The 25,654-nt window shown below is 55.6% G+C and overlaps 2 protein-coding genes across 7 annotated transcripts in view; one reads left to right on the top strand and one right to left on the bottom strand.

The window, feature by feature from the left end:
* The window catches only part of TNS2 (tensin 2), a 17,534-nt gene extending 7,899 nt beyond the window's left edge, over positions 1-9,635 (top strand). For all 6 annotated transcript variants that reach the window (XM_017861459.1, XM_017861462.1, XM_017861457.1 and 3 more), the window contains 22 exons: positions 372-422; positions 755-877; positions 968-1,032; positions 2,190-2,273; positions 2,738-2,850; positions 2,942-3,002; positions 3,197-3,272; positions 3,484-3,613; positions 3,733-3,798; positions 3,875-3,988; positions 4,211-5,422; positions 5,569-5,719; positions 5,838-6,427; positions 6,543-6,632; positions 6,986-7,111; positions 7,323-7,415; positions 7,546-7,623; positions 7,790-7,867; positions 8,289-8,457; positions 8,546-8,614; positions 8,843-8,872; positions 9,011-9,635. In XM_017861459.1, the coding sequence (XP_017716948.1) occupies positions 372-422; positions 755-877; positions 968-1,032; positions 2,190-2,273; positions 2,738-2,850; positions 2,942-3,002; positions 3,197-3,272; positions 3,484-3,613; positions 3,733-3,798; positions 3,875-3,988; positions 4,211-5,422; positions 5,569-5,719; positions 5,838-6,427; positions 6,543-6,632; positions 6,986-7,111; positions 7,323-7,415; positions 7,546-7,623; positions 7,790-7,867; positions 8,289-8,457; positions 8,546-8,614; positions 8,843-8,872; positions 9,011-9,149 (3,708 nt within the window). In that variant the 3' untranslated portion in view covers positions 9,150-9,635. The remainder of the gene's footprint in view (positions 1-371; positions 423-754; positions 878-967; positions 1,033-2,189; positions 2,274-2,737; positions 2,851-2,941; positions 3,003-3,196; positions 3,273-3,483; positions 3,614-3,732; positions 3,799-3,874; positions 3,989-4,210; positions 5,423-5,568; positions 5,720-5,837; positions 6,428-6,542; positions 6,633-6,985; positions 7,112-7,322; positions 7,416-7,545; positions 7,624-7,789; positions 7,868-8,288; positions 8,458-8,545; positions 8,615-8,842; positions 8,873-9,010) is intronic.
* Positions 9,581-25,654, bottom strand: SPRYD3 (SPRY domain containing 3). Its single transcript, XM_017861468.1, has 11 exons — positions 25,543-25,654; positions 23,343-23,489; positions 21,982-22,057; positions 21,342-21,466; positions 20,895-21,030; positions 19,839-20,024; positions 13,755-13,904; positions 13,244-13,301; positions 11,849-11,968; positions 11,590-11,762; positions 9,581-11,242 (listed from the first exon to the last, which is right to left on the bottom strand). Exons 1-11 carry the CDS (start codon positions 25,563-25,565, stop codon positions 11,108-11,110), a joined length of 1,329 nt encoding a protein of 442 aa, XP_017716957.1. The 5' UTR covers positions 25,566-25,654; the 3' UTR covers positions 9,581-11,107.

Below are 25,654 nucleotides of genomic sequence, written 5' to 3'. Positions count from 1 at the left end.
GGGCGGGACCAGGGGGCGGGACCAGGGGGGCGGGACCAGGGGGGCGGGGCCCGGGGGCCCGCAGTGGCGCCTGGAACGGAGCAGCGAATCCAGGAACGTGGGCGACTTGGCTGTGACTAGCTAGGCCGGGCCTAGCTACCTTCTTATTTTCTTTATTTATTTACTTTTTTTTTTTGAGATGGGGTCTCACTTTGTTGCCCAGCAGGTGATCCGCCCGCCTCGGTCTTCCAAAGTGCTGGGGTTACAGGCGTGAGCCACTGCGCCAGGCCTGCACTTTGTTTTAGAGGAAGATTCTTACTTAGGATCTACCTCCACCTCGTGCCTCATTGCTGGAGGTCACTTCTGTCTAAAGCCCTCCCCCTTTATTTCAGCTCTTCAACCTTTCAGAGAAAAGGCATGACCTGACCCGCTTAAACCCCAAGGTATGAAGGAAATAGCCTGCCCAGTCATTAAACCAAGCCACCCCTACCCCAGAAGCCCCCAGCTTCCTCGTTATTAATAGTAGCAATTGGCATCTACTTCACTCTTAAGCACTTCCCCCCCTCTCGCATGACATATTACTGGAGACACCCCAAAACGTGATGCATCAGGTATCAGCCCATTGTATAGATAAGGAAAGTGCTGAGGTTATCATGGACAACCAGCAGATCCCCAACCTTGCCCCCAGACCCCTATGCCCTGTCCCCTTTCCACCCCGCCTGTCTCTCTCTGTTGGTGGACCCCAGCCCCAGTTGCACCCCTGCACTCTTCCCAGGTTCAAGACTTCGGCTGGCCTGAGCTGCATGCTCCACCCCTGGACAAGCTGTGCTCCATCTGCAAAGCCATGGAGACATGGCTCAGTGCTGACCCACAGCACGTGGTCGTACTGTACTGCAAGGTGGGCCAGGACCTCGGGTTCCCTGGTGCCTGGAGGCTCCAGGTCAGCCTGGAGCCCCCAGACCCTCATCCCTGTCTCTCTGTCTCTCAGGGAAGCAAGGGCAAGCTCGGGGTCATCGTTTCTGCCTACATGCACTACAGCAAGATCTCTGCAGGGTGAGGCTTCCAGCATCCGAGTAGCCCCTTCCCCAGTGGCCCTTTCTCCAGCTGGCCCTTTAGGAACCCATCTCCCCTGGAGTCCACCTCTTCATTGAGAGTCCTTTGCTGGCAAGTTAGCATTTCCACCTCCCTTTTATCACTAGTACTGCAACACAGTTTGCAGTAGATGGTCTGTAAAGTTTCCTGGGGCAGCCACAGACAGGGTGGTGTAAAACAGTGGAAATGGGCCAGGTGCCGTGGCTCACACCTGTAATCCCAGCACTTTGGAAGGCCGAGGTGGGCGGATCACCTGAGGTCAGGAGTTTGAGACCAGCTTGGCCAACATGATGAAACCCTGTCTCTACTAAAAATATAAAAATTAGCCGGGCGTGGTGGTGGTGAGTGCCTGTAATCCCAGCTACGCAGGAGGCTGAGGCAGGAGAATCGTTTGAACTCGGGAGGCAGAGGTTGCAGTGAGACCACATGGTGCCACTGCACTCCAACCTGGGCAACACAGCGAGACTCCATCTCAAAAAAAACAAAAAACAAAAAACGGTAGAAATATATTGTCTCACAGTTCTGGAGGCCAGAAGCCCCAAATCAAGCTGTCAGCAGGCCCTTGCTTCCTCTGAGACTCGAGATGGAATCCTTCCTTGTCTCATTCTACCTTCTGGTGGTGGCCGGCAAGCCTTGGCGTTCCTCGGTTTGCAGACACATCACTGTAATCTCTGCCTCTGTCATCACATGGTGTTCTCCCCGTGCATCTCTGTCTGTGTCTCTTCCTCTCTTCTTATAAGGACACCAATCATATTGGATTCAGGGTCCACCCTCCTTCAGTATGAGCTCATCTTAACTAATTATGTCTGCAATGGCCCTATTTCCAAATAAGGTCACATTCTGAGGGACATGTCTTTCGGGGGGATATAATTCAACTCGTGAGATGGTTTTGTTGCCCCATTTTACAGATGAAAAAACTAAAGTTCAGGGAATAATTGCCTGGGGCCCAAAAACTAGTAAAGTGACTGTACATGGTGCTTCTCATTCTCATTACCACCACTCTGGGCTTCCTCTAGACTCAGGGGATCATATCTCTCCTCCCTCCCCTGGGGCTCAGGGATGGGAGGCCAGGATGAAGACTAGTCCCTAATCCCCAACACTGGCCTTGCTGTCCCCAGGGCCGACCAGGCACTGGCTACTCTTACCATGAGGAAATTCTGCGAGGACAAGGTGGCCACAGAACTGCAGCCCTCCCAGCGTCGGTGAGCAGCCTGGGTGGGGATGGGCCAGAGGAGCAGCTCCCTTCATGGCTCCCAAGGCCAAGACTCTCGTATTCATGCAGCACACCTTCACTGAGTGTGCCAGGTGCTGTGCCAGGTGCTGAGAATTCAAAGTGGACAAAGCCCCTGCTCTCATGGAGCTTTCATGCTAGTAGGATGGAAGGCAGTAGACCTGGGAATAAATAGACGAGGAGGTCCATCATAAAGAGAACCTGAAGGACAGTCGGGGCCTGCCACTATAAAGTGAAGCAGAGCTCTGGGGAGCAGAGGCAGAGGGGAGCAAGAGGGATTGAGATTAGATGCAAGGAAGAACTTTCTGGTGACCTGGTAGACGGGAAGGAAGTGCTGAGGAGAAGGGCCAGCTTTCTAAGGGTGGATGGTTGAAATGATACAAGGTGACTTCCAGAGGAAAAGGCTTATGTTCTCCTCGACACGCCCTCTGCCAGATACATTAGCTACTTCAGTGGGCTGCTGTCCGGCTCCATCAGAATGAACAGCAGCCCTCTCTTCCTGCACTATGTGCTCGTCCCCACGCTGCCAGCTTTTGAACCCGGCACAGGTGAGTCTGCCTGAGATGTGCTCCCTAGGGAGGGCCACCTTCAGGCTCCTCCACTCAGCACCCCTCCGCACCTTCCCCTCTGCCCCTCCAGGCTTCCAGCCCTTCCTTAAAATCTACCAGTCCATGCAGCTCGTCTACACGTCTGGAGTCTAGTGAGTGCTCTATTCCCAGGCCCCTGACACTTCATGGCCAGGGCCCCGCTTGCTCCCTGCATTCTTGCTTCTCCAGCCTCCCCAGACACCTGGGCAGGGATCAGACTCTGGTCTCCTGGCTCCCCCTGACTGCATAGCCGCCTCTGCACGCAGGAGCCTCTGGTTCATCTCTGCCTTCTCCTCTCTCCCCACAGTCACATTGCAGGCCCTGGTCCCCAGCAGCTTTGCATCAGCCTGGAGCCAGCCCTCCTCCTCAAAGGCGATGTCATGGTGAGGGGGTCCTGGCAACAAGGAGAATCCCGGAGATGGGGCAGGGGTTGGTGGGTAGCCACACAGTCACCAATTTAAGACAGATTGGAGGGCGAGTAGAGAGATCGCCTTGAGATCGAGGCAGGGCAGAAGCTGTGACTAGGCAGTCCCCAGGGTGGAAGCACAGAAGAGGACATGAGGCCTGATTCCCAGCCTCCTGCCTTTCCCCCAGGTAACATGCTATCACAAGGTTGGCCGGGGCACAGACCGGACCCTGGTGTTCCGAGTCCAGTTTCACACCTGCACCATCCATGGACCACAGCTCACTTTCCCCAAGGACCAGCTGGACGAGGCCTGGACTGGTGAGTCTGAGACAAGTGGCCTGGGGCTGGAGCCCAGGTGGCAAGCAAGCAGGTGGCAGGCAGGCAGGAGAGTGTGGTATGGGCCAGGGGCCTGGCTCTTCACTGTCCACTCTCCGTAGATGAGAGGTTCCCCTTTCAAGCCTCCGTGGAGTTTGTCTTCTCCTCCAGCCCTGAGAAGATCAAAGGTAAGAGCAGGGACATGGGCTGGGGACTGAGGGCTGCCTCTCCTCTGCTCCCCAACACCCGAGTGGCCTTCCACAGGTAGCACTCCACGGAATGACCCCTCGGTCTCTGTCGACTACAACACCACTGAGCCGGCTGTGCGCTGGGACTCCTATGAGAACTTCAACCAGCACCACGAGGACAGTGTGGATGGTGCGCAGGGCAGCTTGCAGGGTGGGAGGTACAGGGTTGTGGCAGGGCCCTGGAGGGGTGGTGGCCAGGGAGAAGAACACTACCTCCTCCCCAGGCAGAGCCCATTCTCAAGAGACACCCCCGGCCCAATGGCTATCTCCAGTGCCATCCCCTCTCATGAACTCTCTCTCTCCCTCCCTATTCCCTGCTTGCCCTCCCTCCCTGATCCTCTTCCCCACTCAGGCTCCCTGACCCACACCCGGGGTCCCCTGGATGGCAGTCCTTATGCCCAGGTGCAGCGGCCCCCCCGGCAGACCCCCCCGGCACCCTCTCCAGAGCCTCCACCACCCCCCATGCTCTCTGTCAGCAGCGACTCGGGCCATTCCTCCACGCTGACCACAGAGCCAGCTGCTGAGTCCCCTGGCCGGCCACCCCCTACGGCTGCTGAACGGCAGGAGTTGGATCGCCTCCTAGGAGGCTGCGGAATAGCCAGTGGGGGCCGGGGGGCTGGGCGAGAGACGGCCATCCTAGATGACGAAGAGCAGCCCACTGTGGGCGGAGGCCCCCACCTCGGAGTGTATCCAGGCCACAGGCCTGGCCTCAGCCGCCACTGCTCCTGCCGCCAGGGCTACCGGGAGTCCTGCGGGGTCCCCAATGGGGGCTACTACCGGCCAGAGGGAACGCTGGAGAGGAGGCGACTGGCCTATGGGGGCTATGAGGGATCCCCCCAGGGCTACGCTGAGGCCTCGATGGAGAAGAGGCGCCTCTGCCGATCGCTGTCAGAGGGGCCGTACCCCTGCCCACCTGAGATGGGGAAACCAGCCACTGGGGACTTTGGCTATCGCGCCCCAGCCTACCGGGAGGTGGTCATCCTGGAGGATCCTGGGCTGCCTGCCCTATACCCATGCCCAGCCTGCGAGGAAAAGCTGGCGCTGCCTACAGCAGCCTTGTATGGACTGCGGTTGGAGAGGGAAGCTGGAGAAGGGTGGGCAAGTGAGGCTGGCAAGCCTCTCCTGCACCCAGTGCGGCCTGGGCACCCGCTGCCTCTGCTCTTGCCTGCCTGTGGGCATCACCATGCCCCGATGCCTGACTACAGCTGCCTGAAGTCACCCAAGGCAGGCGAGGAAGGGCACGAAGGCTGCTCCTACACTATGTGCCCCGAAGGCAGGTATGGGCATCCAGGGTACCCTGCCCTGGTGACATACAGCTATGGAGGAGCAGTTCCCAGTTACTGCCCAGCGTATGGCCGCGTGCCTCATAGCTGTGGCTCTCCAGGAGAGGGCAGAGGGTATCCCAGCCCTGGTGCCCACTCCCCACGGGCTGGCTCCATTTCCCCGGGCAGCCCGCCCTATCCACAATCTAGGAAGCTGAGCTACGAGATCCCTACGGAGGAGGGAGGGAACAGGTACCCATTGCCTGGGCACCTGGCCTCAGCAGGACCCTTGGCATCTGCAGGTGAGGGGCACCAGAGTGCGGAATGCCCAGGGCAGAGGAGGTTCTGGAAGATGGTGGGAAAGTCAAGGGGGAACAGGGTGAGAAACAACTAAGCCAGACAGAAGAGCCCCATCCTGCTCACAGCCCACCTCTCCCCTTCACTGCAGAGTCGCTGGAGCCGGTGTCCTGGAGGGAGGGCCCCAGTGGGCACAGCACACTGCCTCGGTCTCCCCGAGATGCCCCAGGCAGTGCTTCGTCAGAGTTATCTGGTCCCTCCACGCCCCTGCATACCAGCAGCCCAGTCCAGGGCAAGGAAAGGTATGCAGAGGGGCCGGGGACACTCGAGTGCTTTCTTGTCCAAGCAGTTGATGAAGGCAGGTGGGGTGGGAGCAGCCACAATGGGGGCTCTGCTGACCATCTGCCCTCCACCCTACAGCGCTCGGCGACAGGACACCAGGTCCCCCACCTCAGCGCCCACTCAGAGACTGAGTTCTGGCGAGGCCTTGCCCCCTGTTTCCCAGGCAGGCACCGGAAAGGCCCCTGAGCTGCCGTCGGGAAGTGGGCCTGAGCCTCCGGCCCCTAGCCCCGTCTCTCCGACCTTTCCTCCCAGCTCGCCGAGTGACTGGCCTCAGGAAAGGAGTCCAGGGGGCCTCTCCGATGGCACCAGTCCTCGGAGCCCTGTGCCTACCACACTTCCTGGCCTCCGCCACGCCCCCTGGCAAGGGCCTCGAGGCCCCCCAGACAGCCCAGATGGGTCTCCCCTCACTCCTGTGCCTTCCCAGATGCCCTGGCTTGTGGCCAGCCCAGAGCCACCTCAGAGCTCACCCACACCTGCTTTCCCCCTGGCTGCCTCCTATGACACCAACGGCCTTACCCAGCCCCCACTTCCTGAGAAACGCCACCTGCCCGGGCCGGGGCAACAGCCAGGACCCTGGGGCCCAGAGCAGGCATCATCGCCAGCCAGAGGCATCAGTCACCATGTCACCTTCGCACCTCTGCTCTCGGATAATGTCCCCCAACCCCCAGGTATAAAGGCCTTGAGGGGGTTGGGGTCACCTTGAGAGAACCCTTTTTCCTGGGATATAGCATGGATGGGGACCCGGGTACCCTGGGGTCTGAACCTACTCCCTCCCTGTCCTAGAGCCTCCTACCCAAGACAGCCAAAGCAATGTCAAGTTTGTCCAGGATACATCCAAGTTCTGGTACAAGCCACACCTGTCCCGTGACCAAGGTAAGAAGCCAGCCTGCCCCCACCCACCTCCATCCCACCCTCCCGGGTGTCTGTCTTGGTTTTAAGTCCCATCCTGTTGAAGCTCTTGGCTCTTCCTGTCTCAGCTGTGTTTACTCTTGGCCGAGCGTTTACCAGCAGGTGATTCTGGGCTTTGGGCCAAGGCGGTGAGATCCAACATGGTCAAAGCCCCTGTGAATCCTAGAGCCCTGTCCTCAGACTCCTACCCACCACCACAGCTGCCAGGGCAAAAGAGACCCATGGAGCTTGTCGGCGGAGGAGGGGGGCTGCATGGTGCTCAGTCCACCCCTGTGAAAACTTCTCCTCCCCACTGCCTGCTACCCTTCACCCTGCAGCCATTGCCCTGCTGAAGGACAAGGACCCTGGGGCCTTCCTGATCAGGGACAGTCATTCATTCCAAGGAGCTTATGGGCTGGCCCTCAAGGTGGCCACACCGCCACCCAGTGCCCAGCCCTGGAAAGGTACAGAACGCCCAAACCTGATTGGGGTGGGGACGAAGTTGGGGGGTGGTGTCAGAGGCAAGGTAACAGGGCGGGTGGGGGTGATGTGCGGGCCATGCCACTGTGGAGGGGAAAGGCAGGAAAAGACCTCAGCTACTTGGGAAAGAATCCCATTAGGGAAGAAGCTGGAACCTGGAATCCTAAAGCCACAATCTTCCCCTCTTCCTCTCAGGGGACCCCTTGGAACAGCTGGTCCGCCATTTCCTCATCGAGACTGGGCCCAAAGGGGTGAAGATCAAGGGCTGCCCCAGTGAGCCCTACTTTGGTGAGAAGCAGGAGCTGGGGGAAGGCTACGTTGGGTCGGTTTAGGGAGACGCCAAGGGATCTCAGGAGGGTGGAAGGGAAAGGCGGGGCACCCTGGGCACCTCAGGACTTTCCCACCTCCTCGCCCACAGGCAGCCTGTCCGCCTTGGTCTCCCAGCACTCCATCTCCCCCATCTCCCTGCCCTGCTGTCTGCACATTCCCAGCAAAGGTGGGTGTCTGGTCATCTGTCCTCCCCACCTCTCCCCACCCCCTGCAGCCAAAGCAGGATCCAGAGGTCTTGGCTCCCCGCCTTCCCTTGGGGAGGCAGAGGGAGTGCTCCAGCTTGGGGAACGCTCTGCCTTCTGAGCTTCTCTGTCGGTTCTCATTGCCCTCAGATCCTCTGGAAGAGACCCCAGAGGCTCCAGTGCCCACCAACATGAGCACAGCAGCAGACCTCCTGCGTCAGGGTGCTGGTAGAGCCTTCCCCTCTGCTCCCCTCCCTCTCCCTGGGCACCAAGGGGGCATTGTCGATACAGGGCATGGGGCACTGAAAGGCCTTGGGGTGGGTGAGCCCTGGCCAACCCATGAGGGCAGGGGAGCCCCATCCCGTTGGGGATGAGGAATTGGGTCCTCAGCCTAGGGTCTCAAAGTCTCATGAACAAGAAAGAGGATCATGGGGTGGTAGCAGGGAGAAACTTGTTAGAATGTAGATTCTCAGGCTTTTCTGCCTCGCTTCTGACTGTAGTTCCGGTAAAGTCGTGGAATCTGCCTTTTTAACAAGTCACCTATGTGATTGTAAAGCATGTGACAGCAGTAGCTGGGGAATGTGCAAGAGCTGGTGGGGGTGGCTAGAGGATGGGCACTCCCTCTGTGACCCACTCCCTGCCCCCATAGCCTGCAGCGTGCTCTACTTGACCTCAGTGGAGACAGAGTCACTGACAGGCCCCCAAGCCGTGGCCCGGGCCAGCTCTGCAGCTCTGAGCTGCAGCCCCCGCCCAACACCAGCAGTTGTCCACTTCAAGGTGTCCACCCAGGGCATTACACTGACGGACAACCAAAGGAAGTATGTGTACTCAGCCTTGTGAAACCCCATGCTTAAGGCCCCTAGGGGTCCCCATTTTTTAGTGTGACCTTCCCCACCCTCCTTGCAGGCTATTCTTTCGCCGCCATTATCCAGTGAACAGCATCACCTTCTCCAGCACTGACCCTCAAGACCGGAGGTGACCCTCCCTCCAAACCCTTTGCCTCAAACCCCCATGGTCCCACCAGGTCCCAGCCCCAGCCCCAGCTCCCAGCCCCAGCCCCAGCTCCCACCCGAGCCCCAGCCCCAGCCCCAGCTCCCAGCTCCAGCCCCAGCCCCAGCTCCCAGCCCCAGCACCAGCCCCCAGTCCCCCTTCAGCAGCTGTCCCCTGGAAGTGTGCATCTTCACACTTCTTCTCCTTCTGCAGATGGACCAACCCAGACGGGACCACCTCCAAGTAAGCCCCGCGAACTCAGCCTCTTCCCTCCAAGGGGCCAGGGCGCCGTCCTCTGGCATTTGATTCATCTCACCAAGGCCAGCTACATTTCCTTGTGGAAGGAATGTTAAGCCCCCTCCCCACCCTTTGTCCCCCTAGGATCTTTGGTTTCGTGGCCAAGAAGCCGGGAAGCCCCTGGGAGAATGTGTGTCACCTCTTTGCAGAGCTTGACCCAGATCAGCCTGCTGGCGCCATTGTTACCTTCATCACCAAAGTTCTACTGGGCCAGAGAAAATGAAGGAAGGCCACAAGCTCAGAGCCCACATCAACACTGCACCCCTCCCAGCACCCCACAGCCCTCACTTCCCCTGGCCTGGACCCAGGAGACCCAGGAGAAAGCACCCTCCCTTAGGAATGAGGAGTGGGCATCAGGCCTGGGACACTGCTCTCCTTCCCCGCCCCCAGCTGGCTAAGTGGATGGGCCCACGAGATGACCTTGCATGTGAGCAGATGGCAGAGATGGGTGTGTGAGGGGTGACGAGGCATCAGCAGTTGAGCCCCAAAGGAGATCAGGCAGCCCCACCTGCAGGAGAATGTCAGCCTTCCAGGGGATCAGCCCCTGCCAGTTCCACCCAGCTGCAGGTCCCAGCACGGCAGGGATGGGAGAGGGGTGGGGAGCAAGTCACTGCCTCCTCTGAGCAGAGATTCAGAGTAGGATCACATGAATAGGGGAAAAAAAGAGAGTCTATTTTTGTCTAATAAAGAATTTCTATAAACTTTAGCCAAAATTGGAGTCAACCCTTATTCACAGGAAGGTCAAAGCCTCATCTCCCAGGGGACGTATCTGTGCTTCCTGGGGGCATCCCAGGGCCCAGGCCTACAGCCAGGCCCATAGAACATATGATTCCCATCCCTGGCCCAACATTGGTCCACATCACCCCACGAGCAAGCTGCCCTCGGCTGCCCCCGTCCGGCAGTCCTGTTCCTAGCCCTGTGGACTGGAAAGGCTCCTGGTTCCGGCCATACTGATAAATACGGAAACTCCATCTTTATTGGCTGTATAAACATCTCTGGTCTGTACATACATTTCATACATCATAGGGCGGGAAGCGAGGGCCAAAGGGAGGCCCAGCAGCACAACAGCTCACCCGCTTTCCCCACAGCCCTACCCGCTCTGTGCAAACCAAGGCCAACAGCTCCTGCTCCCTCTTCCTCCATGGAGAAGTCACTGTTATGGGGAGGGGGTCAGGGGTTGAGGGATTAGGAGATAGAGGGCTCAGTGGGGACGACACATGTAAGTGCTAGAATCAAACACTGAAGCGAAACAGGCAACTGGCACAAGCAGCAAGCTGAGGCATGGGACGGGGCAGGAAAAGGGGAGGGAGGGGCCATGCTGCCCCTCTGGGCTTCCTCGGCTAAGGCTCTGGGGTGTTGCCCTCACGGTGACAGGGAGACAGGCCCCAGAGCCTCAGCCCCAGTACCTGGGAGTTAGGGACATGGGTGGCACTGGTAAAGAAAGGATGGAAGGGGAAAAGGAGCGAAGGCCCTAGTGCCCTGTCACCTCACAGCCCCTCTCTCTTAAACATGCAACAGGCACCCACCAATCTGGGTCCAGGTATGGGGAGCCAGAGATGCAGATTCTCTGTGGTGCCTGAGCAGGCTGGGGTGGGGAGCCAGCTCTCAAGGGAAAGAATGGAGAGCCTAGAGGAGTCTTCCTGGGGCAGCAGCTAGTGAAAGGACAGAGATGACCAAAAAGAGGTCCCCTGGCCCTGCCAGGGGTATGACAGCAGCAACTGGTTCACACAACCAGGAAAGAAAACAAGAAAGAGGAATTCAAGGAGAAATACCATGGTGAGTAGGGGAGGGGGCTGTCTACTCCACCCTCTACAAAGCATCATGCCTAAATAGCAGCTGAGATAGGGTGCTCAGGCCTCTCCACCCACACAGGGCCAGTGAGGGAAAGGGGGATCCAGAAGACCACTGACCGAAGCGAGTGGGACCACCCACATACCAACACCATTCTTTGGGTCCATTCCTGTCCAACCAGGGACTCAGGCCCAGGGACTGACAACAGTGGCAGCACCAGGTCAGAAACATGGGCACAGAGAAGCGTGACGGGCCTGAGCCAGTGAGGGCAGAGTGACCACACTCCTCCAGGGGCCTGCTGGGTAAATGAATCCTCTGGGAAGTCAGGAACTGGGTGCCTGGCCCAGCAGAGGGTGAGCAGGGAAAAGAAGCAGGTCTGGAGGGGAGGCCCTAGCCACTCAAGGGGTGCAGATCTACTTTGACTTTCTCCCCGCAGCTCAGCATTCCAATGGTGGGGAAGAAGCCTCCAGAAGGAACAACAGCATCCTTTTTCCCAATGATCTTGCCATTCCGAGTGAAGAAAACCTGGGGAGGAGGTGGGGAGAGGAATGGAGCAAGCAGGCTGTGGCTTCTTCCCTGAGGATGCTGGAGCTCCACAGGCCTGAACCCCAATCACCCCAACTTGCAGCGGGGCTGGAGAGGGGCAGTTAAGGTGATATGGAAAGTGACCACCAGAGGGCATGCTGAGGCTGGAAAGCAGCCTCCCAAGACTGTCTCCCCATCTCAGCAGCCCCTGGAGCTTGGAACATCCCTTGGGCAGCGCCAGAGCTTCCCGTCTTTCCCACCCTGGTTGTGAGATCTACTCTCCACTAATACCCACCCTTAGCCCAGACCCAAGAACCCTGGTCCCACCCCAAACTCTCCCTACTCACCACCACCTTCCTGCCCTCGTGCTCCGGCTCTATCTCTTCCCCATCCTCTTCCTCTTCCTCTTCCTCCTCTTCCTCTTCCCCTTCCTGATGCAGGTACATGACATTCCGCACGTTCCGGACAGCCCGGGCAGTCGGAGACAGGATCACTGTGTCACAGCTGTCATCACTGTCCCCTAGGAGACCAGGAAACCTGAGCTCCTGTGGTGCCTTTCCACCCTCTGCCCCAAGCAGCCTGGTTGGCCACCCCCACCCCACTTACCCTCACTGTCCAAAATGTAGTCCCGGGGGAACATGATTCCACAGCCCATGATGTCCCCTTTGTAACAGCGTGGCCCAAAGGGGTCCCCCACACCGCTGCCGTGGAAGATCTTCCCATCGTCTGTTGGAGGGAGGGGAGAGGACACACACTTGAGGAAAGAGAGCTGACAACACACCCCCAGAGCGGCCCCATGAAGCTGAACACTTCCCATCCCTCAGAAGAAGGGAAGGGTCAGGGCGGAAACAAAGATGGAGAGAAAGGCCGGGTGCGGTGGCTCACACCTGGAATCCCAGGACTTTGGGAGGCCAAGGTGGGTGGATCACCTGAAGTCGGGAGTTTGAGACCAGTATGGCCAGCATGGCGAAACATCTCTACTAAAAATACAAAAATTAGCTGGGCGTGGTGGCACCCGTCTGTAGTCCCACCTACTTGGGAGGCTGAGGTGGGAGGATCACTTGAGCCTGGGAGGCAGAGGTTGCAGTGAGCCAAGATCATGCCACTGCACTCCAGTCTAGGCAACAGAGTGAGACTCCGTCTCAAAAAAAAAAAAAAAAAAAAAAAAGGGGGGGAGGGGGTGTGGGAAGGGGCACCAAAAAAATAAAGAGATATAGTATCAGCCAGGCACGGTGGCTCACGCCTGTAATCCCAGCATTTTGGGAGGCCAAGGCGGGTGGATTACAAGGTCAGGAGATCGAGACCATCCTGGCTAAAACAGTGAAACTCCGTCTCTACTAAAAATACGAAAAATTAGCCGGGCGAGGTGGCGGGCACCTGTAGTCCCAGCTACTCAGGAGGCTGAGGCAGGAGAATGGCGTGAACCCAGGAGGCAGAGCTTGTAGTGAGCCAAGATCGCGCCACTGCACTCCAGCCTGGCGAGAGTGCAAGACTCTATCTCAAAAAAAAAAAAAAAGAGACGTAGTATCCATCTGCTCAAGAGGGTAAGGGGGAAACCCTTAGGAAAGGAGTCAGAGGACGGGGCCCTAGGGAAGGAATGAACATCCAGGGAGGGCAGGCAAGGGGAGGTGAGTCGGAGAACTCTGGGCTCAGTTTTCTTCTAAAGAAAGTCCTAAAGTCTTAAAGGAAACCAAGCAGCAAAAAATAAAAATAAATCAAGAAAATGAGGATCTGCAGGAAGGGCACAGAGTGGACCAGCTCAGAGGCCTGGAATGTCCCATCTGGGCCCAGATCTCCCTCTCCTGTCCTGCTCCCCCGGTTTCCAGAGCTGGGAGGAAAACACAGATGGGAGGAAGCACTAGCGATTTGGGAAGGGGAGGTCAGCCAGCAGCAGGGCAAAGAGCGAGGCCATTTGCGAGGGGCCATGAGAGCGAAAACTGGATAGCCCTATGCCTCCACATCTCCCACCATCCCACCTTTCCCAGGCAGCCCACTATTCACCTGCATGATAAGCCACAGACCCTCTGCTCCAGCCAGGGTGCCTGTTCTTGGGATAGTCCTGCATCCAGAAGAAAAAAGAAGATCTATGGTCCCACGCATAAACAAGAAGACAGGAGAGAGTGGCGAGTGGCATCTGAACCTCTGGAACAGGCCACGACCCAGACAGTGCCAACCCCGCACACTCTCATACCCTGCAGGCACTGGGGCTTCAGGGGAACCAGGGAGGGTGAGGAAAGTATTAGTTAAGCTTTTAAGGCCAGAGCCATGGCATGTCCCACCCCTACCTCCCAGGCCTTAGTGTGTGGTGCAGTCATGACCTGTCTCAGGTCCTTGGTCACATGGGGTGTGTACTCTTACACAGCTGACACATACAGCTGTGTTCCATCTCAGCTAACACCCTCCCTCCAAAGTCTGGGCTCCCCTGGTTTCTTCTAAGAGCTTCCTGGCACTGCCCCAACAGCCCCAGACCTGAGCAGCTCCATGGGCAAAAAAGCTCAGCCCTTGTGCCCACCTTCCGTGCCAGCCCCAGGGCAATGTAGCATTTCTCTCCAGGGTCCACGATCTCCACCTCGAAGTAGTGGCTGCGGGTGCTGAGTGGGTGCCGGGCCTGGGCCAGCCCCACATCCACGATGCTTTTGCCCTTCCCTAAGTACTCCAGCAGCTGTTGGGGAAGAGCCAGACGGAGGTCAGCGGACAGGCTGACATCTACCCTGGAAACCTGGACCCAAGACATTCTGGGTCCCACTTTCCCAGGTTTGACAAAAACTCCTAGCTAAAAGGGAAAGAATCCTAGAGATACAATGTGGCTCCAAAGTTCTAGGCCAGCATGGAAGAACAGGATGGGGTGGGAGGCAAAGGGGAGAGCATGAGCAGGGGGAGCCCCTTGCTGAATGCCCACCTCCCCGCGACGCTTTCTGGGAGGCCGGGGAAAGTGGCACAGCTAGGGGAGTGGCACACCAGGGGGCTCTAGATAACATCCTCATCCCGGTGAAGAACCCTGCAGCCTTTCCTGCTGGAAAAGGTCCACCCAGGGTCCCGAGCACAGGGGAAAGGAGAAGCAAGACTAGGCTGAGAGGAAACTTGATGACTTTCTCAGGGGGCCTAATGAGGACAGGGAGGATGCAGAAGTTAGGTGCCAACCCCAGATATTCAGAGGAAGGGGGTGAGTGCAGAAGCCAATTCTGTCTGGGATGGGCCTGACATAATTTCTCAAGGTCCTTGTTTTACTTGGCTATGAACACAGCTGTTCTTAGCTGGATCAGGGAGGTGCTGAGGGGAGCCCAGGGACCCAGAACGCCCAGCTCTACTCCCTCATTTCATGTGAGGGAGGGGAGAGGTCAAAATGAAGACAGAGGCAGGCTTAGCTGTTCCCAGCCCCTCATTGCTCATTCAAGCTGGAGTAGGGGCAAGGAGGTAGGAGAGGGAGATGACTGATGGGTTCTTGGGGCTCTTCAGTCCCACAATGGTCCTGCCTGGGCACGATGGGGCGGCAACCCCCAATCTGGGAGGATTTATTTGTCAGTTGTCATGGTAATAGTGGGGCGATGACTCAACCCCATCCCCTCTTCCCCCCACCCTCAGCCTCACCTGGGATTCCTTAATCTCCTTTTAATTAGCCCAACTGCCCCTCAAGACTTTCTTCTACCCTCCTGCCCCTGCAGCCCTGAAGGAAACATGCTGCCTGGGGACCTCCTCCATGTCTCCCTGGCAAGCTTTGGGACGCTGGCCTCTCACCTCTCACAGATTCCTGCCTGAACAGGAAAGGAATTATGCCCACCTGCACCAACACAGAAGCCTGTGTGTGTCTCCAGCAGAGGCTTATCCTGCATCCCCACTCCCAGCCTCAGATGGCCGGCTGCTTAGCTCAGGTGCTTAAAGTGGGGTGCTACTAACCCCTTCTGAGAGTAGGACTAGAGGGGCTTGGTGCCCTTCTCAGCCCTGGATCCCCAAAGCCCCACCACCTCAAGTCCATCCTTCCCTCCTCTCCAAAGATAACTGGGGATCATGAGGGGGAAAGCAGCATGCATAGGAGACCACCTAAGCCCATCCCCAAGGCCACACTGTTTGAATTCTGTTCATGGTGTATTTTCTGCTCAGCCTGGGTTCCTCCTTTGCCTCTCTCCCCAGCAAGCCAGGAGGGGTGTGGCTTGATCCACATTAACTAGTTTAGACTCCACCCAGGCAGAGCAGCCCCCAGCCTACCCTCTCCACCCAGCATTGCAGAACTGGGTGGGGGACCCCACAGCTGCCTTTGACCCATTCTATCCAATTGGCCTCGGTGTAGGAAACACAGTGTTCTCCATTTCCAGAGCCAAAAGACAGCCGATCCAGATCCTGATCCTTGGGAAATACCCGCCCAGCCCTTCCCTTTGCCTCAGCTCAGAAGAGGGTAACTGCTGCATTTCTGTCTCCGGATAGGGTGGAGGTGCTTTCTCACGCTAAAAGCCAGGACGGACTACCCCAACATCGGTCTCTAAAACCCACTCTCCACCTGCCAACCACAGAGCACTTCAGACAGAATGCTGATGTCCTGGACAACTAGGTACCTGTGCAGTGTACAGGAGAGCCTTGTACAGTGTGCCCTCTTCAGAGGGGACAGCCCAGCCCTCACAGTGAAAGCCATCAGAAACCTCCTGATCCACTCTCCTGCTCCTGGACAAAGTTCCCCCGACCCCTCCTGAGCCTTCCCAGAGAACTCAGAGGGGTGGAAGTTGGGGGAATATTTGGCCTCCCTGACAGATTCTTTCTTGAATACATTCCTCTGCCTCCTTCGTCTACAGCTGTTAGGAACCTAGAGGAGGAGTTAAGGTTAACCCTTAGAGTCTGAACTGTTAGGATCTTGATGCTGGTGCCTCAATCTGTGCCTCAGAATCCAACACACCTGGGTTCAAATCCTAACTCCTATTACTTAACAGCTGCTAACCTCAGGCAAATGACATTCACCTCCTTAAGCCTTGGTTTCTTCAACAGTAAAATCAGGACAAAATTACCTGGATTTCCAAAAACAGGGGAAGACTTAATGAATCACCAGTACACATTGCTGCCTCTCCCTAAATCAGGAAATGGGGTTACACTGGAACTGCCAATCACAAACAAGGAAATGATCTTTCATCTTAGCCATTACTTTCAACTACAATGGTCCCTTAGGCCAACCAGGATGATGACCACTCCCCAGACAACTCTACCCTAAGTGTCCTCCTCTCAAACAATTTCCAATCAACAGAAATGTTTCTCTGCATTTTTGGTGGGGGAAGAGGAAGCCCTTTCTTTGGGTGTCCCCCCAATACATACACACTACCAAAGCCCCAAGAAGCCAAAGAGGTGACTCAGTGCCACAGAGTGGCGGCTGCAGACCAGATTGTGGACAGTCTCGTGCACTCCACACCCTCCCTCTACCAGTAGCACCTTCCCAGCCTCTTCTCCCCTGCTGGTATCCGCCCGCCTCCCTTTGCCAGCAGAGACCCTAATCCCTCTTGACTGGAGCAACAAAGGGCTCAGTGCCCTGAGGGCCCAGAAGCAACTGAAACAGGAACCAAGTACACACTCTCCACTGGCCAGCTCAGGCCCCAACACGGCCGCCCTCTGGGCTGGGTCTGGGGAGGACCCCTGGAAGGGTGGGGCCTTATTCACCACCCTGTGTGTACCAAAGCTGTTGCCCCTGTCACTAAGGTGTTGTCAGAGGAGCTGTGAACAGGACACAAACACAGAATGAGTCTAATCCCCTAGCTGTTACCTACCGCCCCCAGCTCCCCTCCACCACATTACCTCACTTTGTGAGGCCTAGGGGCAGGGATGAGGCAAGAGGCAACACTCCCACCCCTGAGCAAGTGCCCCAGCAACTCCTCAACCCCCTCAAAGCTCTGGGGAGGTGGACTCTTTAGGAGGGAAAACAGGCCACAAGAGGCAGGGGAAGAATTCCGCTCAAGAAAGACCCAGGTCGGGCCGGGCGCGGTGGCTCACGCCTGTAATCCCAGCACTTTGGGAGGCCGAGACGGGCGGATCACGAGGTCAGGAGATCGAGACCATCCTGGCTAACACGGTGAAACCCCGTCTCTACTAAAAAATACAAAAAACTAGCCGGGCGACGTGGCGGACGCCTGTAGTCCCAGCTACTCGGGAGGCTGAGGCAGGAGAATGGCGTAAACCCAGGAGGCGGGGCTTGCAGTGAGCTGAGATCCGGCCATTGCACTCCAGCCTGGGCAGCAGAGCGAGACTCCGTCTCAAAAAAAAAAGAAAGAGCCAAGTCTGTCTATATCCAAAGACTCAAATCTAACAAATGTTGAGGCCCAGTGCAGTGGCTTATGCCTCGAATCCCAGCAATTTGGGAGGTCAAGGTGGGAGGATCCCTTGAGCCTGGGAGGTGGAGGCTGAAGTGAGCCAGCACTCCAGTCTGGGTGACAGAGTGAGAGCCTGTCTTAAAAAAAAAAAAAAAAAAAAGGAAAGTTGGCATGACTGGAAGAAGGCACATGTCCCTCAGGAGGTTCATGCCCAAGTCAGCCCCAGAGGAACGGGTGCCCCAGGAGTAGTGCTCCCACCCTGCCACCTGGCCCAAGCTGGGGTGAGGGTCCGAGAGAAGGGCCCAATTCAACAGCTTATGTCTAAAAAAGAAAAAAAAACTCCTAAATAAGTGGCCTGAGGGTGTTGGGGGGAGGGTGGGGAGGAAGGAAGGCTATTTATAAATGTCTACAGGATTCTGCATCAATTAGAAAAGATTGCCTGGGAGGAGCTGAGAGCAGAGTGGGGACAGGTCCAGGCAGAGAAAGGATGCCAGGAAAAAACTCTTGAGGAGAGGTCAGAGATGAGAGCTGGAACATCGCCCTGGCTCAGCCCCAAGTTTAACCCTAGATACTGTCAGAACGATGGTAGACTGAGGGAAAAAAGGAGACGTGAGAGTCACGGAGTGGGCATCTGAGGCCTCTTAGTTCTCGGTTGCTGCAGCCTGAGACCCTGATGCCAGAAGGGGGTGCAGAGTGTCAGAAGCAGCAGGAGGGCACACTTGCTGTCATTTTTTTCCTGAGTTCCACTCTACCAGGGGGAGGCCTGGCTCCTAATCCACTCCCACCCCCCACTGCTTCTGTTTTGTTATAAAAGACTGAGTTGAAAACAGCCTGAGTTGGGGTGGAAAGGCCAGAGGGTGGAGAAAAAGGCCAGGCCAGGAGCAAGGGGGTAGCAGAAGGACAATTCAAAGTGGGAGGGCTGAGCAGCCCACTAGAGGTCAGGGCCAGATCCTGGACTTGGCGTCCCTTCACTCCCAATGCAGCACAGTGTATTGAGGCCAATAGGAAGAATTTCCCTTTCTCAAGGTTCATGAATTCTCCAACAAAACTTAAAATCCAGGGAGGAAGAATTTCCCTTTCTCAAGCTCCACATGCTTCCCAACAAAGCTTAAAATCAATACTAAAGCAGGTATGAGGAAAAGATAAATGAAGCAAGCTTTGGAGGTGCAAGGATGCTCACTGAATCTTTATTGCCTCCATTCTAATCCTCTATCAAATGCAGGGATAAGACAACAGAGACTGACACTGATGCTTCCGCAAAAAAGATGGCTAAGAACCTTCTACCACATGTGTGGGACTTCTGACCACACCTGCCCCACAACACTTTGAATGAAAAGCCTGGGCCAGCTGAGCTGGGATCAAGCCAAGAGGGTGATCCAGGCATTTTGCCTCCAGATCAGCCCCCAGCCCCTCAAAGGCAGGTGTGCAGGGCTGTAGAAGACACCAGAAGCTGAAGGAACCAAAAAAGGCAAAGCAGAACTACTTGTTCCCAGGGTCAAACTACAAATCTGAGTTCCCCAAAGAGGAGGAAGTGAAGAAAAGGGAATACGTGCTAAAGAAAACACAGATCTGGCCAGGCGCAGTGGCTCAAGCCTGTAATTCCAGGACTTTGGGAGGCCGAGACGGGCGGATCATGAGGTCAGGAGATCGAGACCATCCTGGCTAATACGGTGAAACCCCGTCTCTACTAAAAAATACAAAAAACTAGCCGGGCGACGAGGCGGGCACCTGTAGTCCCAGCAACTTGGGAGGCTGAGGCAGGAGAATGGCGTAAAACTGGGAGGCGGACCTTGCAGTGAGCTGAGATCCGGCCACTGCACTCCAGCCTGTCGACAGAGCGAGACTCCGTCTCAAAAAAACAACAAAAAAACTAAATTTCAGAGGTAGTTAAGTGGTAAAACTCATGCATGCACCTCAAAATTGAGACAGTGGCCGGGCGCGGTGGCTCAAGCCTGTAATCCCAGCACTTTGGGAGGCCGAGACAGGCGGATCACGAGGTCAGGAGATCGAGACCATCCTGGCTAACACGGTGAAACCCCGTCTCTACTAAAAAATACAAAAAAACTAGCCGGGCGAGGTGGCGGGCGCCTGTAGTCCCAGCTACTCGGGAGGCTGAGGCAGNAAAAAAAAAAAAAAAAAAAAAAAAAAAACCACAGATCTGGACTCAAGATGTCAAGAGCCCAGGCTATCCTGCCGAACCCCACACAGACACTGTCCTGCTCCCCATTCCCAGCAATTCAGACATGACCATGTGCCCACAGGTGTTCTGCCCAGCCTCCTCCAACCCAGCCCCTCCCACCCTCCCACCCACTACTTACAGTCCCACAGACTCTGACATCATGTAGCCGGCCCCATTCGTCCTCGTAACTGTCCACCATCATGACGCTGTCGTCCTCACGGCCCAGCTCAGCGTTGAGGTGCAGCCGCACCTCCTCACCCAGGGAGTGCATGCCCACTGCTGGGAACAGTCCATCTGGGGACATGGGCATGATGGTAGAGCCCACCTGCAGCGGGGGGAAAGAGGGAGCTGCCGCCTGGCCTGCTTTTCCATAGCTCACCTAATTCTTACAAAGGTACTTTTAAGATGATGCAACCAATAATTATCGCACACACTGACAAATTAAAAAAAAAAAAAAGCAACCCAGAGGTGCAGAAAAGTTTACAAATGTGCTAAGTACTCCTGGCTAAGCAAGGTATCTACAGAGCTAGAAGACAAACACAAGTCTCCTGACTTGCTGCCAAATACTTTCAGTACGTGTTCTGGACAGGAGAGTGCCGAGGTGCAGATGCTAAGGCAGCAGGACCCCTTGGCCAAGGCCTGAGAAACCAATTTCCCAATGTGGGAGATGGAATTGGATAGAAGGGAGACAGCTGAGTGTCTCTCTCTTCTATTGGCTCCTATCCCATCTCCTCACCACGCATAGTCTGTCTATGAAGGGGATAGTGAAAGAGATGTGAAACAAGGAAAACAGGACACAGAAAGGATATATCCCCAAAAGCACTCAAGTCAAAACCCAAAGAGGACCTCCAGCTTACATGGCCAGGCCATAATCTTCCCCTCTTTTTTATCTGCTCAAAACCTTCCCCCAAATCACCTAATTCTGTTCCCCACAATTCCTGCTCATCCTCTGCTCCACTAACTTGCCTCTCTCTGCCTGCCATCTGGGCAATGTCCCAGCTTCCTCTGGCCATGGGAAGTATCTTCTCTTACACACAGGAGACTTCAGGAGAATCTGAGGCTGGACTGGAGGAGATGGGAACTCAGTGCAAGGGTCCCTGGGCAAGCCCCAGCCAGCGGACTCTTCCTAATCACTCCCCACAAATCCTTTGGCAGATTTCAGCCACATAAATCCCACCCACGATTTCCCACTCACCCGCTTCCCATTTTTGGTGAAGAAGATCTGGGCAGTCTGCACATCAAAAGACACAGGCTCAATGCCACAGCCAATCCGGTCCCCGGAGTTGCACTTTGACCCAAACTGGCGGCCCTTGGCTCGGCCATTGTACAGCCTGCAGACAGAGTAGTACAGACACAGGACCCGAGCCTGGCTTCCCAACTTCTCCCCAGCACTGACACCAGAGGCTTCATCCTCATCTTGCTGCTCCTGGTCACTCCATGATGGTACCCACTTATGTCCTGGCATGAGCATCACCCTCCTCTAGTCTGTAAGCCTTCAAGGGTAGCTGCCAGGCCACTTCCCTGTCCTGCCCAGAAAAGTCTATGAAACACCGAATGGGAAAAGCCAGGCCAACATAGTTCTTCAGATCTAAGATTCCCAAATTCATAGGAAAAGGGCCAGGTTGCACAAGAGGCAACTCACTTGCCATCATCAGCATGGTAGGCTACAGAGTCAGGCAACCAGCCAGGCTGGTGATCCAAGCTGTAGTACTGAGGGACCAGCCCCACAGCAATGGTGCCCCGGACTCCACTGTCCACAATAGACACCTGCAGAGAAGAGAGCAGGGCATAGTCAGCAGGGCTGGGAAATGGGATGAATTGCTGGGGTGGGGAAGGGGACTTAGAGATTAAAGGGGGCTGAGGCTCAAAGAGAAAAAGGACATGGGAATCAGGAAAAAAGATAAGATACTCAGATGCGGGAACTGGTGAGAGTGGGTGCCTATTGCACTTAGAAAATTACTCCCAAGCTTTGGAGAAAGATAGGACTCACGTCCCTGTATGGTGGGTTTGGGTTAGGGGACATGAGTCAAGGTCTGGGATATGGGTCACAGTCTACCTAGGTAAGGGGCAGGAGAGCAGAAGGGACAGGGTGACAGGTCTCCAGGGCACCTATCTCTCAAATGAGGGGCCATGCTATCCTGCACCTATTTCCCAGCCAACAGGACAGCCCTGATGGAAAATTAAAAGGCCCAGGTCATACATCTAGTAAAGGAGCTCCTTGGGGCTTAATGATCTCACCCCCGAGCTCATCCCCTGCTCTGCCCACCCACTGCCTTGATCACCTCAAAATAATTGCTGTCCTTGGTCAGGGGTCGAGAAGCCACGTAGCAGCCAACTTCACCAGAGTTTCCATGGTAACTGAAGGAGGAATGAGGGGGGAATTCCATTAACAGCCTAGCCCAAGAGTAGCGGGAGGGCCTCAGCATCTCCCACCCTTACCCTGCAAGGGCCAGCACACAGGAGAATCCATCAGGCCGCACTTCAGTACATCGGCAGACATCATAACCAGATACTTAAGGTCACCTTACCCTACTTCTCTCGCAGCCTCCAGCTGGAATCCAACCCATACCAGACCAGTGCAAGCCTGGTTTCTTCATTTCCAGGAGGAAAAGAACGTAGAGCCTCCTTTACTTGCCTAAGAGAGATCTCACAACCCTGTCTAACCTCAATCTCTCATGCTGCAGCTTCGGCCCTTTTCCTCTGGCTCTGTCCTCAGTGGAGCTGGAGAATGGCTGGTCTCTATCCTCTTTACCAAAGCCCTTCATCGATTGGAAGACAGTGATTCAGTTCCCATTCCTCAGCTTTCTTGCCTCTAGTTAAACAGTACTACTTTCTTCCCTCTTCAGTGGAACTTTGTGAGAGCATGGGCTCAGAAGGAGTCAGGGAAGGGGATCAAGCCAGAAAAGAGGGAGGAAACACACACACAAGCCAAGGGGCTGGAAATACAGGAGTTGGTGGACAGGGTACACTATAGAATGGCCCTTCCCCAAATAGGAAATCAACTGCCTTTGAAACAGCCAGTCTTTGCTAGACCCAATCCCTGAGACAGAAGCAGGAGACTCAGGTACCCCACTGGAGTCTTAACAAAGCACCTGCGAAGCTCCTGAGACCCCAGCAGCCTCCTGTGTCTGACCTGATCCCTTCCCCTACCCAGCTGGATCCCCTCCTTGCTGGATGAGGACAGAGCCACCCAGTGACAGAGGCAGAAGTGAGTGCAGGGTGAGGCAGCACACACTGCTTCACTCAGAAAGGCCTCTGGGCGGGTGGATCACTTGAGGTCAGGAGTTCGAGACTTGCCTGGTCAACATGGTGAAATCTTGTCTCTACAAAAATTACAAAAAATTAGCCATATGTGGTGGTACACGCCTGTAATCCCAGCTACTTGGGAGGCTGAGGCAGGAGAATTGCTTGAACCCATGAGGCAGAGGTTGCAGTGAGCCAAGATCACGCCACTGCACTGCAGCCTGGGTGACAGAGTGAGACTCTGTCTTAAAAAAAAAAAAAAAAGAAAAGCCTCTGGAGTCAAGGGCATCCCCCTTTCCCCATGCACAGTCCCCTTCTCTGGAAAAAAAAAAAAAAAATCCCTTTCCTCTCTAAGATCTGGAACAGAGAAGAAAATGTGGAAGCATTCCCCTAAACTCACCTTAAAGTATCTCCATCTACAAGGATATGTTTGAACCTCTCCTGATATCGGAAAGCTCGGACCTCTCGAATCTCCCGGATCCGCCGGCGCCAATTCAGAAACCGGTAGTGCAGGTTGAGGTCATCCATCTTGTTCATGAGAACAAATCTGCCAAGGGGAGAAGGTGATTGAGGAGAAGGCAGGGCCCTGAGTAAAGCACCTCAGCCTGTGTGACCCAGAATGTAGAGAAGGCACTGGCCTTGAGGCTAGCTGCCCAGATTGACCTCAACAACACCCATCTTCTTCCTTCCATTCAACAAACATTTACCAAGCTCCTACTATGTGCGCTCTTCTCTGTGCTAGTGATGGAGCTGTAAACAAGATGGACAGGATTCCCATTCTCACAGGCTGGGAGATGGACATGACAGGCAATAAACAGACATAATTGCAGGCAGCTGAGAAAAGAACAGGGTGATATGATAAAGAATCTGGAGGCAGTGGACAGAATGGACAGAGGCGGTCTCTCTGAGGAGGTGACATTTGAGTTTAAAAGGAGCTAGGCAAATGACAAGCCAGGCATATTCCAGGCAGGAAGAGCAGCCACAGGTCCTTGGGTGGAAGACAGCTGCCATGGTAGAAAAACAGAAAGAAGGCATGGACAGCTGGTGTGTAGGGAATATGAGGGAGAATGTACAAGATGAGAATAAGGCAGGAGTCAGATCAAGGCCTTACAGACAATAGTAAGGAGTTTGGATTTTATTCCAAGATGGAAACCTCTAGAGGGTTGTAAGCAAGGAAATGCCATGATTGGCCGGGTATGATGGCTCATGCCTGCAATCCCAGCACCTTGGGAGGCTGAGGCGGGAGGATCGCTTGAGGCCAGGACTTCCAGACCAGCCGGGGCAACATAGTGAGACCTCATCTCTACCAAAAATTAAAACAATGAGCCAGGTGTGGCGGTGTGCACTTGTAGAGTCCCAGCTACTAAGGAGACTGAGGATGGCTTGAGTCCGGTAGGTCAAGGCTGCAGTGAGTTCTGATTGTGCCACTACACTCCAGCATGGCTGACAGAGCAAGACCCTGTCTCAAAAAAGAAAAGAAAAAAAAACAAAAAACGCAATGATCCTGGGCCCAGTGGCTCAAGCCTGTGATCCCAGCACTTTGGGAGGCTGAGGTGGGTGGATCACGAGGTCAGGAGTTGAAGACCAGCCTGACCAGCATGGTGAAACCCCGTCTGTACTAAAAATACAAAAAAATTAGCCAGGCGTGGTGGTGCACGCCTGTAATCCCAGCTACTCAGAAGGCTGAGGTAAGAGAATCGCTTGAACCTGGGAGGTGGAGGTTGCAGTAAGCCGAGATCGTCCTACTGCACTGCAACCTCGGAGACAGGGTGAAACTCCATCTCAAAAAAAAAAAAGCCACGATCTTAATCAATTCCTAAAGATCATTCCAGCTGCTGGTTGGAGAATTGATCACAAGAGGATCAAGAACAGATGTGGGCAAACAATTCAGAGGTTGTTGCAGCAGTTCAGATGAGAAATGACATCCACTGAGTTGGTAGCAGCGCTGATGGATGGGAGTGGGATGATCCAGGTATTTAAACAACCTTCTACATATAAATGAATGAATGATTTTTCCTGGGAGTCAAAAGTGAGAAAGAGGTGAAGTACTCTTCTCTTCCCATTCCCCAAACCCTGGGACAGGGGTTTTCTTAAGGCCTGGCATTGCCTTGCACACGGTAGATGCTTAGTAAGCCTTAGCTGGGCTGAATTTGATCCCAATGCGCAAATTACGACTCTTATGCAGTAGCTACAACCCACCACGTGGCCCAGAAGAGTAGGCACCTGTGGGACAGACAGCCCTAAGATTCCACTCCCAGGCACTCAGCCAGGGCTCGACCCCAGGTAGATGCTGGTTGCCCAGACCGCATAGCCTTGGCACCGGCGAGTGGCGGCCCTACTGGGCCCCGTCTCCTCCCCGGGCACAGCCTGATCACTGAGATGAGACCCGGGAGCAGCGGGGCCCCAGCCTATCCGTGTGCCTACGCCCCGTGTCCCCAGGCCCTGCACTGGGCCGAGGGTGTGCCGACAGAGGAAGCCCAGTGACCACAGCGCAGGGCCCCGCCCCTGGCCCCGTAGCCCCCGCCCAGGACCCCCGCCTTCCGCTTCATGCTCCGGGGAGATACGAGGCCTACGGGACCCCGCCCCCGATCCCCGCCTACCGGGGCCGCCGCGTCCTCCTCATCCATAGGCCTCTCAGCTCCGCACACAAGCTCTTCGGCCGCCGCCGCCACACACATCCGGGTCCCCGCCTTTCCTTCACTCCTCGAGGCC

Source organism: Rhinopithecus bieti, unplaced genomic scaffold (assembly GCF_001698545.2).
Source record: "Rhinopithecus bieti isolate Rb0 unplaced genomic scaffold, ASM169854v2 scaffold_56806, whole genome shotgun sequence".
In the NCBI taxonomy this organism is placed as follows: domain Eukaryota; kingdom Metazoa; phylum Chordata; class Mammalia; order Primates; family Cercopithecidae; genus Rhinopithecus; species Rhinopithecus bieti.
The sequence above is the reverse complement of the archived record's forward strand: the minus strand, read 5'-3'. Positions and strand labels throughout refer to the sequence as shown.

What these genes read in the sequence shown, in the direction of transcription:
- SPRYD3 (XM_017861468.1), bottom strand. Translation starts at nt 25,565, where the DNA reads ATGAGGAGGACGCGGCGGCCCCG. An exon ending in GTAGATGGAGATACTTTAAG is followed by an intron (nt 22,058 to 23,342) that starts GTGAGTTTAGGG and finishes TTCCTCCTTCAG; the next exon opens with TTACCATGGAAACTCTGGTG. An exon ending in CTACATTTTGGACAGTGAGG is followed by an intron (nt 11,763 to 11,848) that starts GTAAGTGGGGTG and finishes CTGGTCTCCTAG; the next exon opens with GGGACAGTGATGACAGCTGT.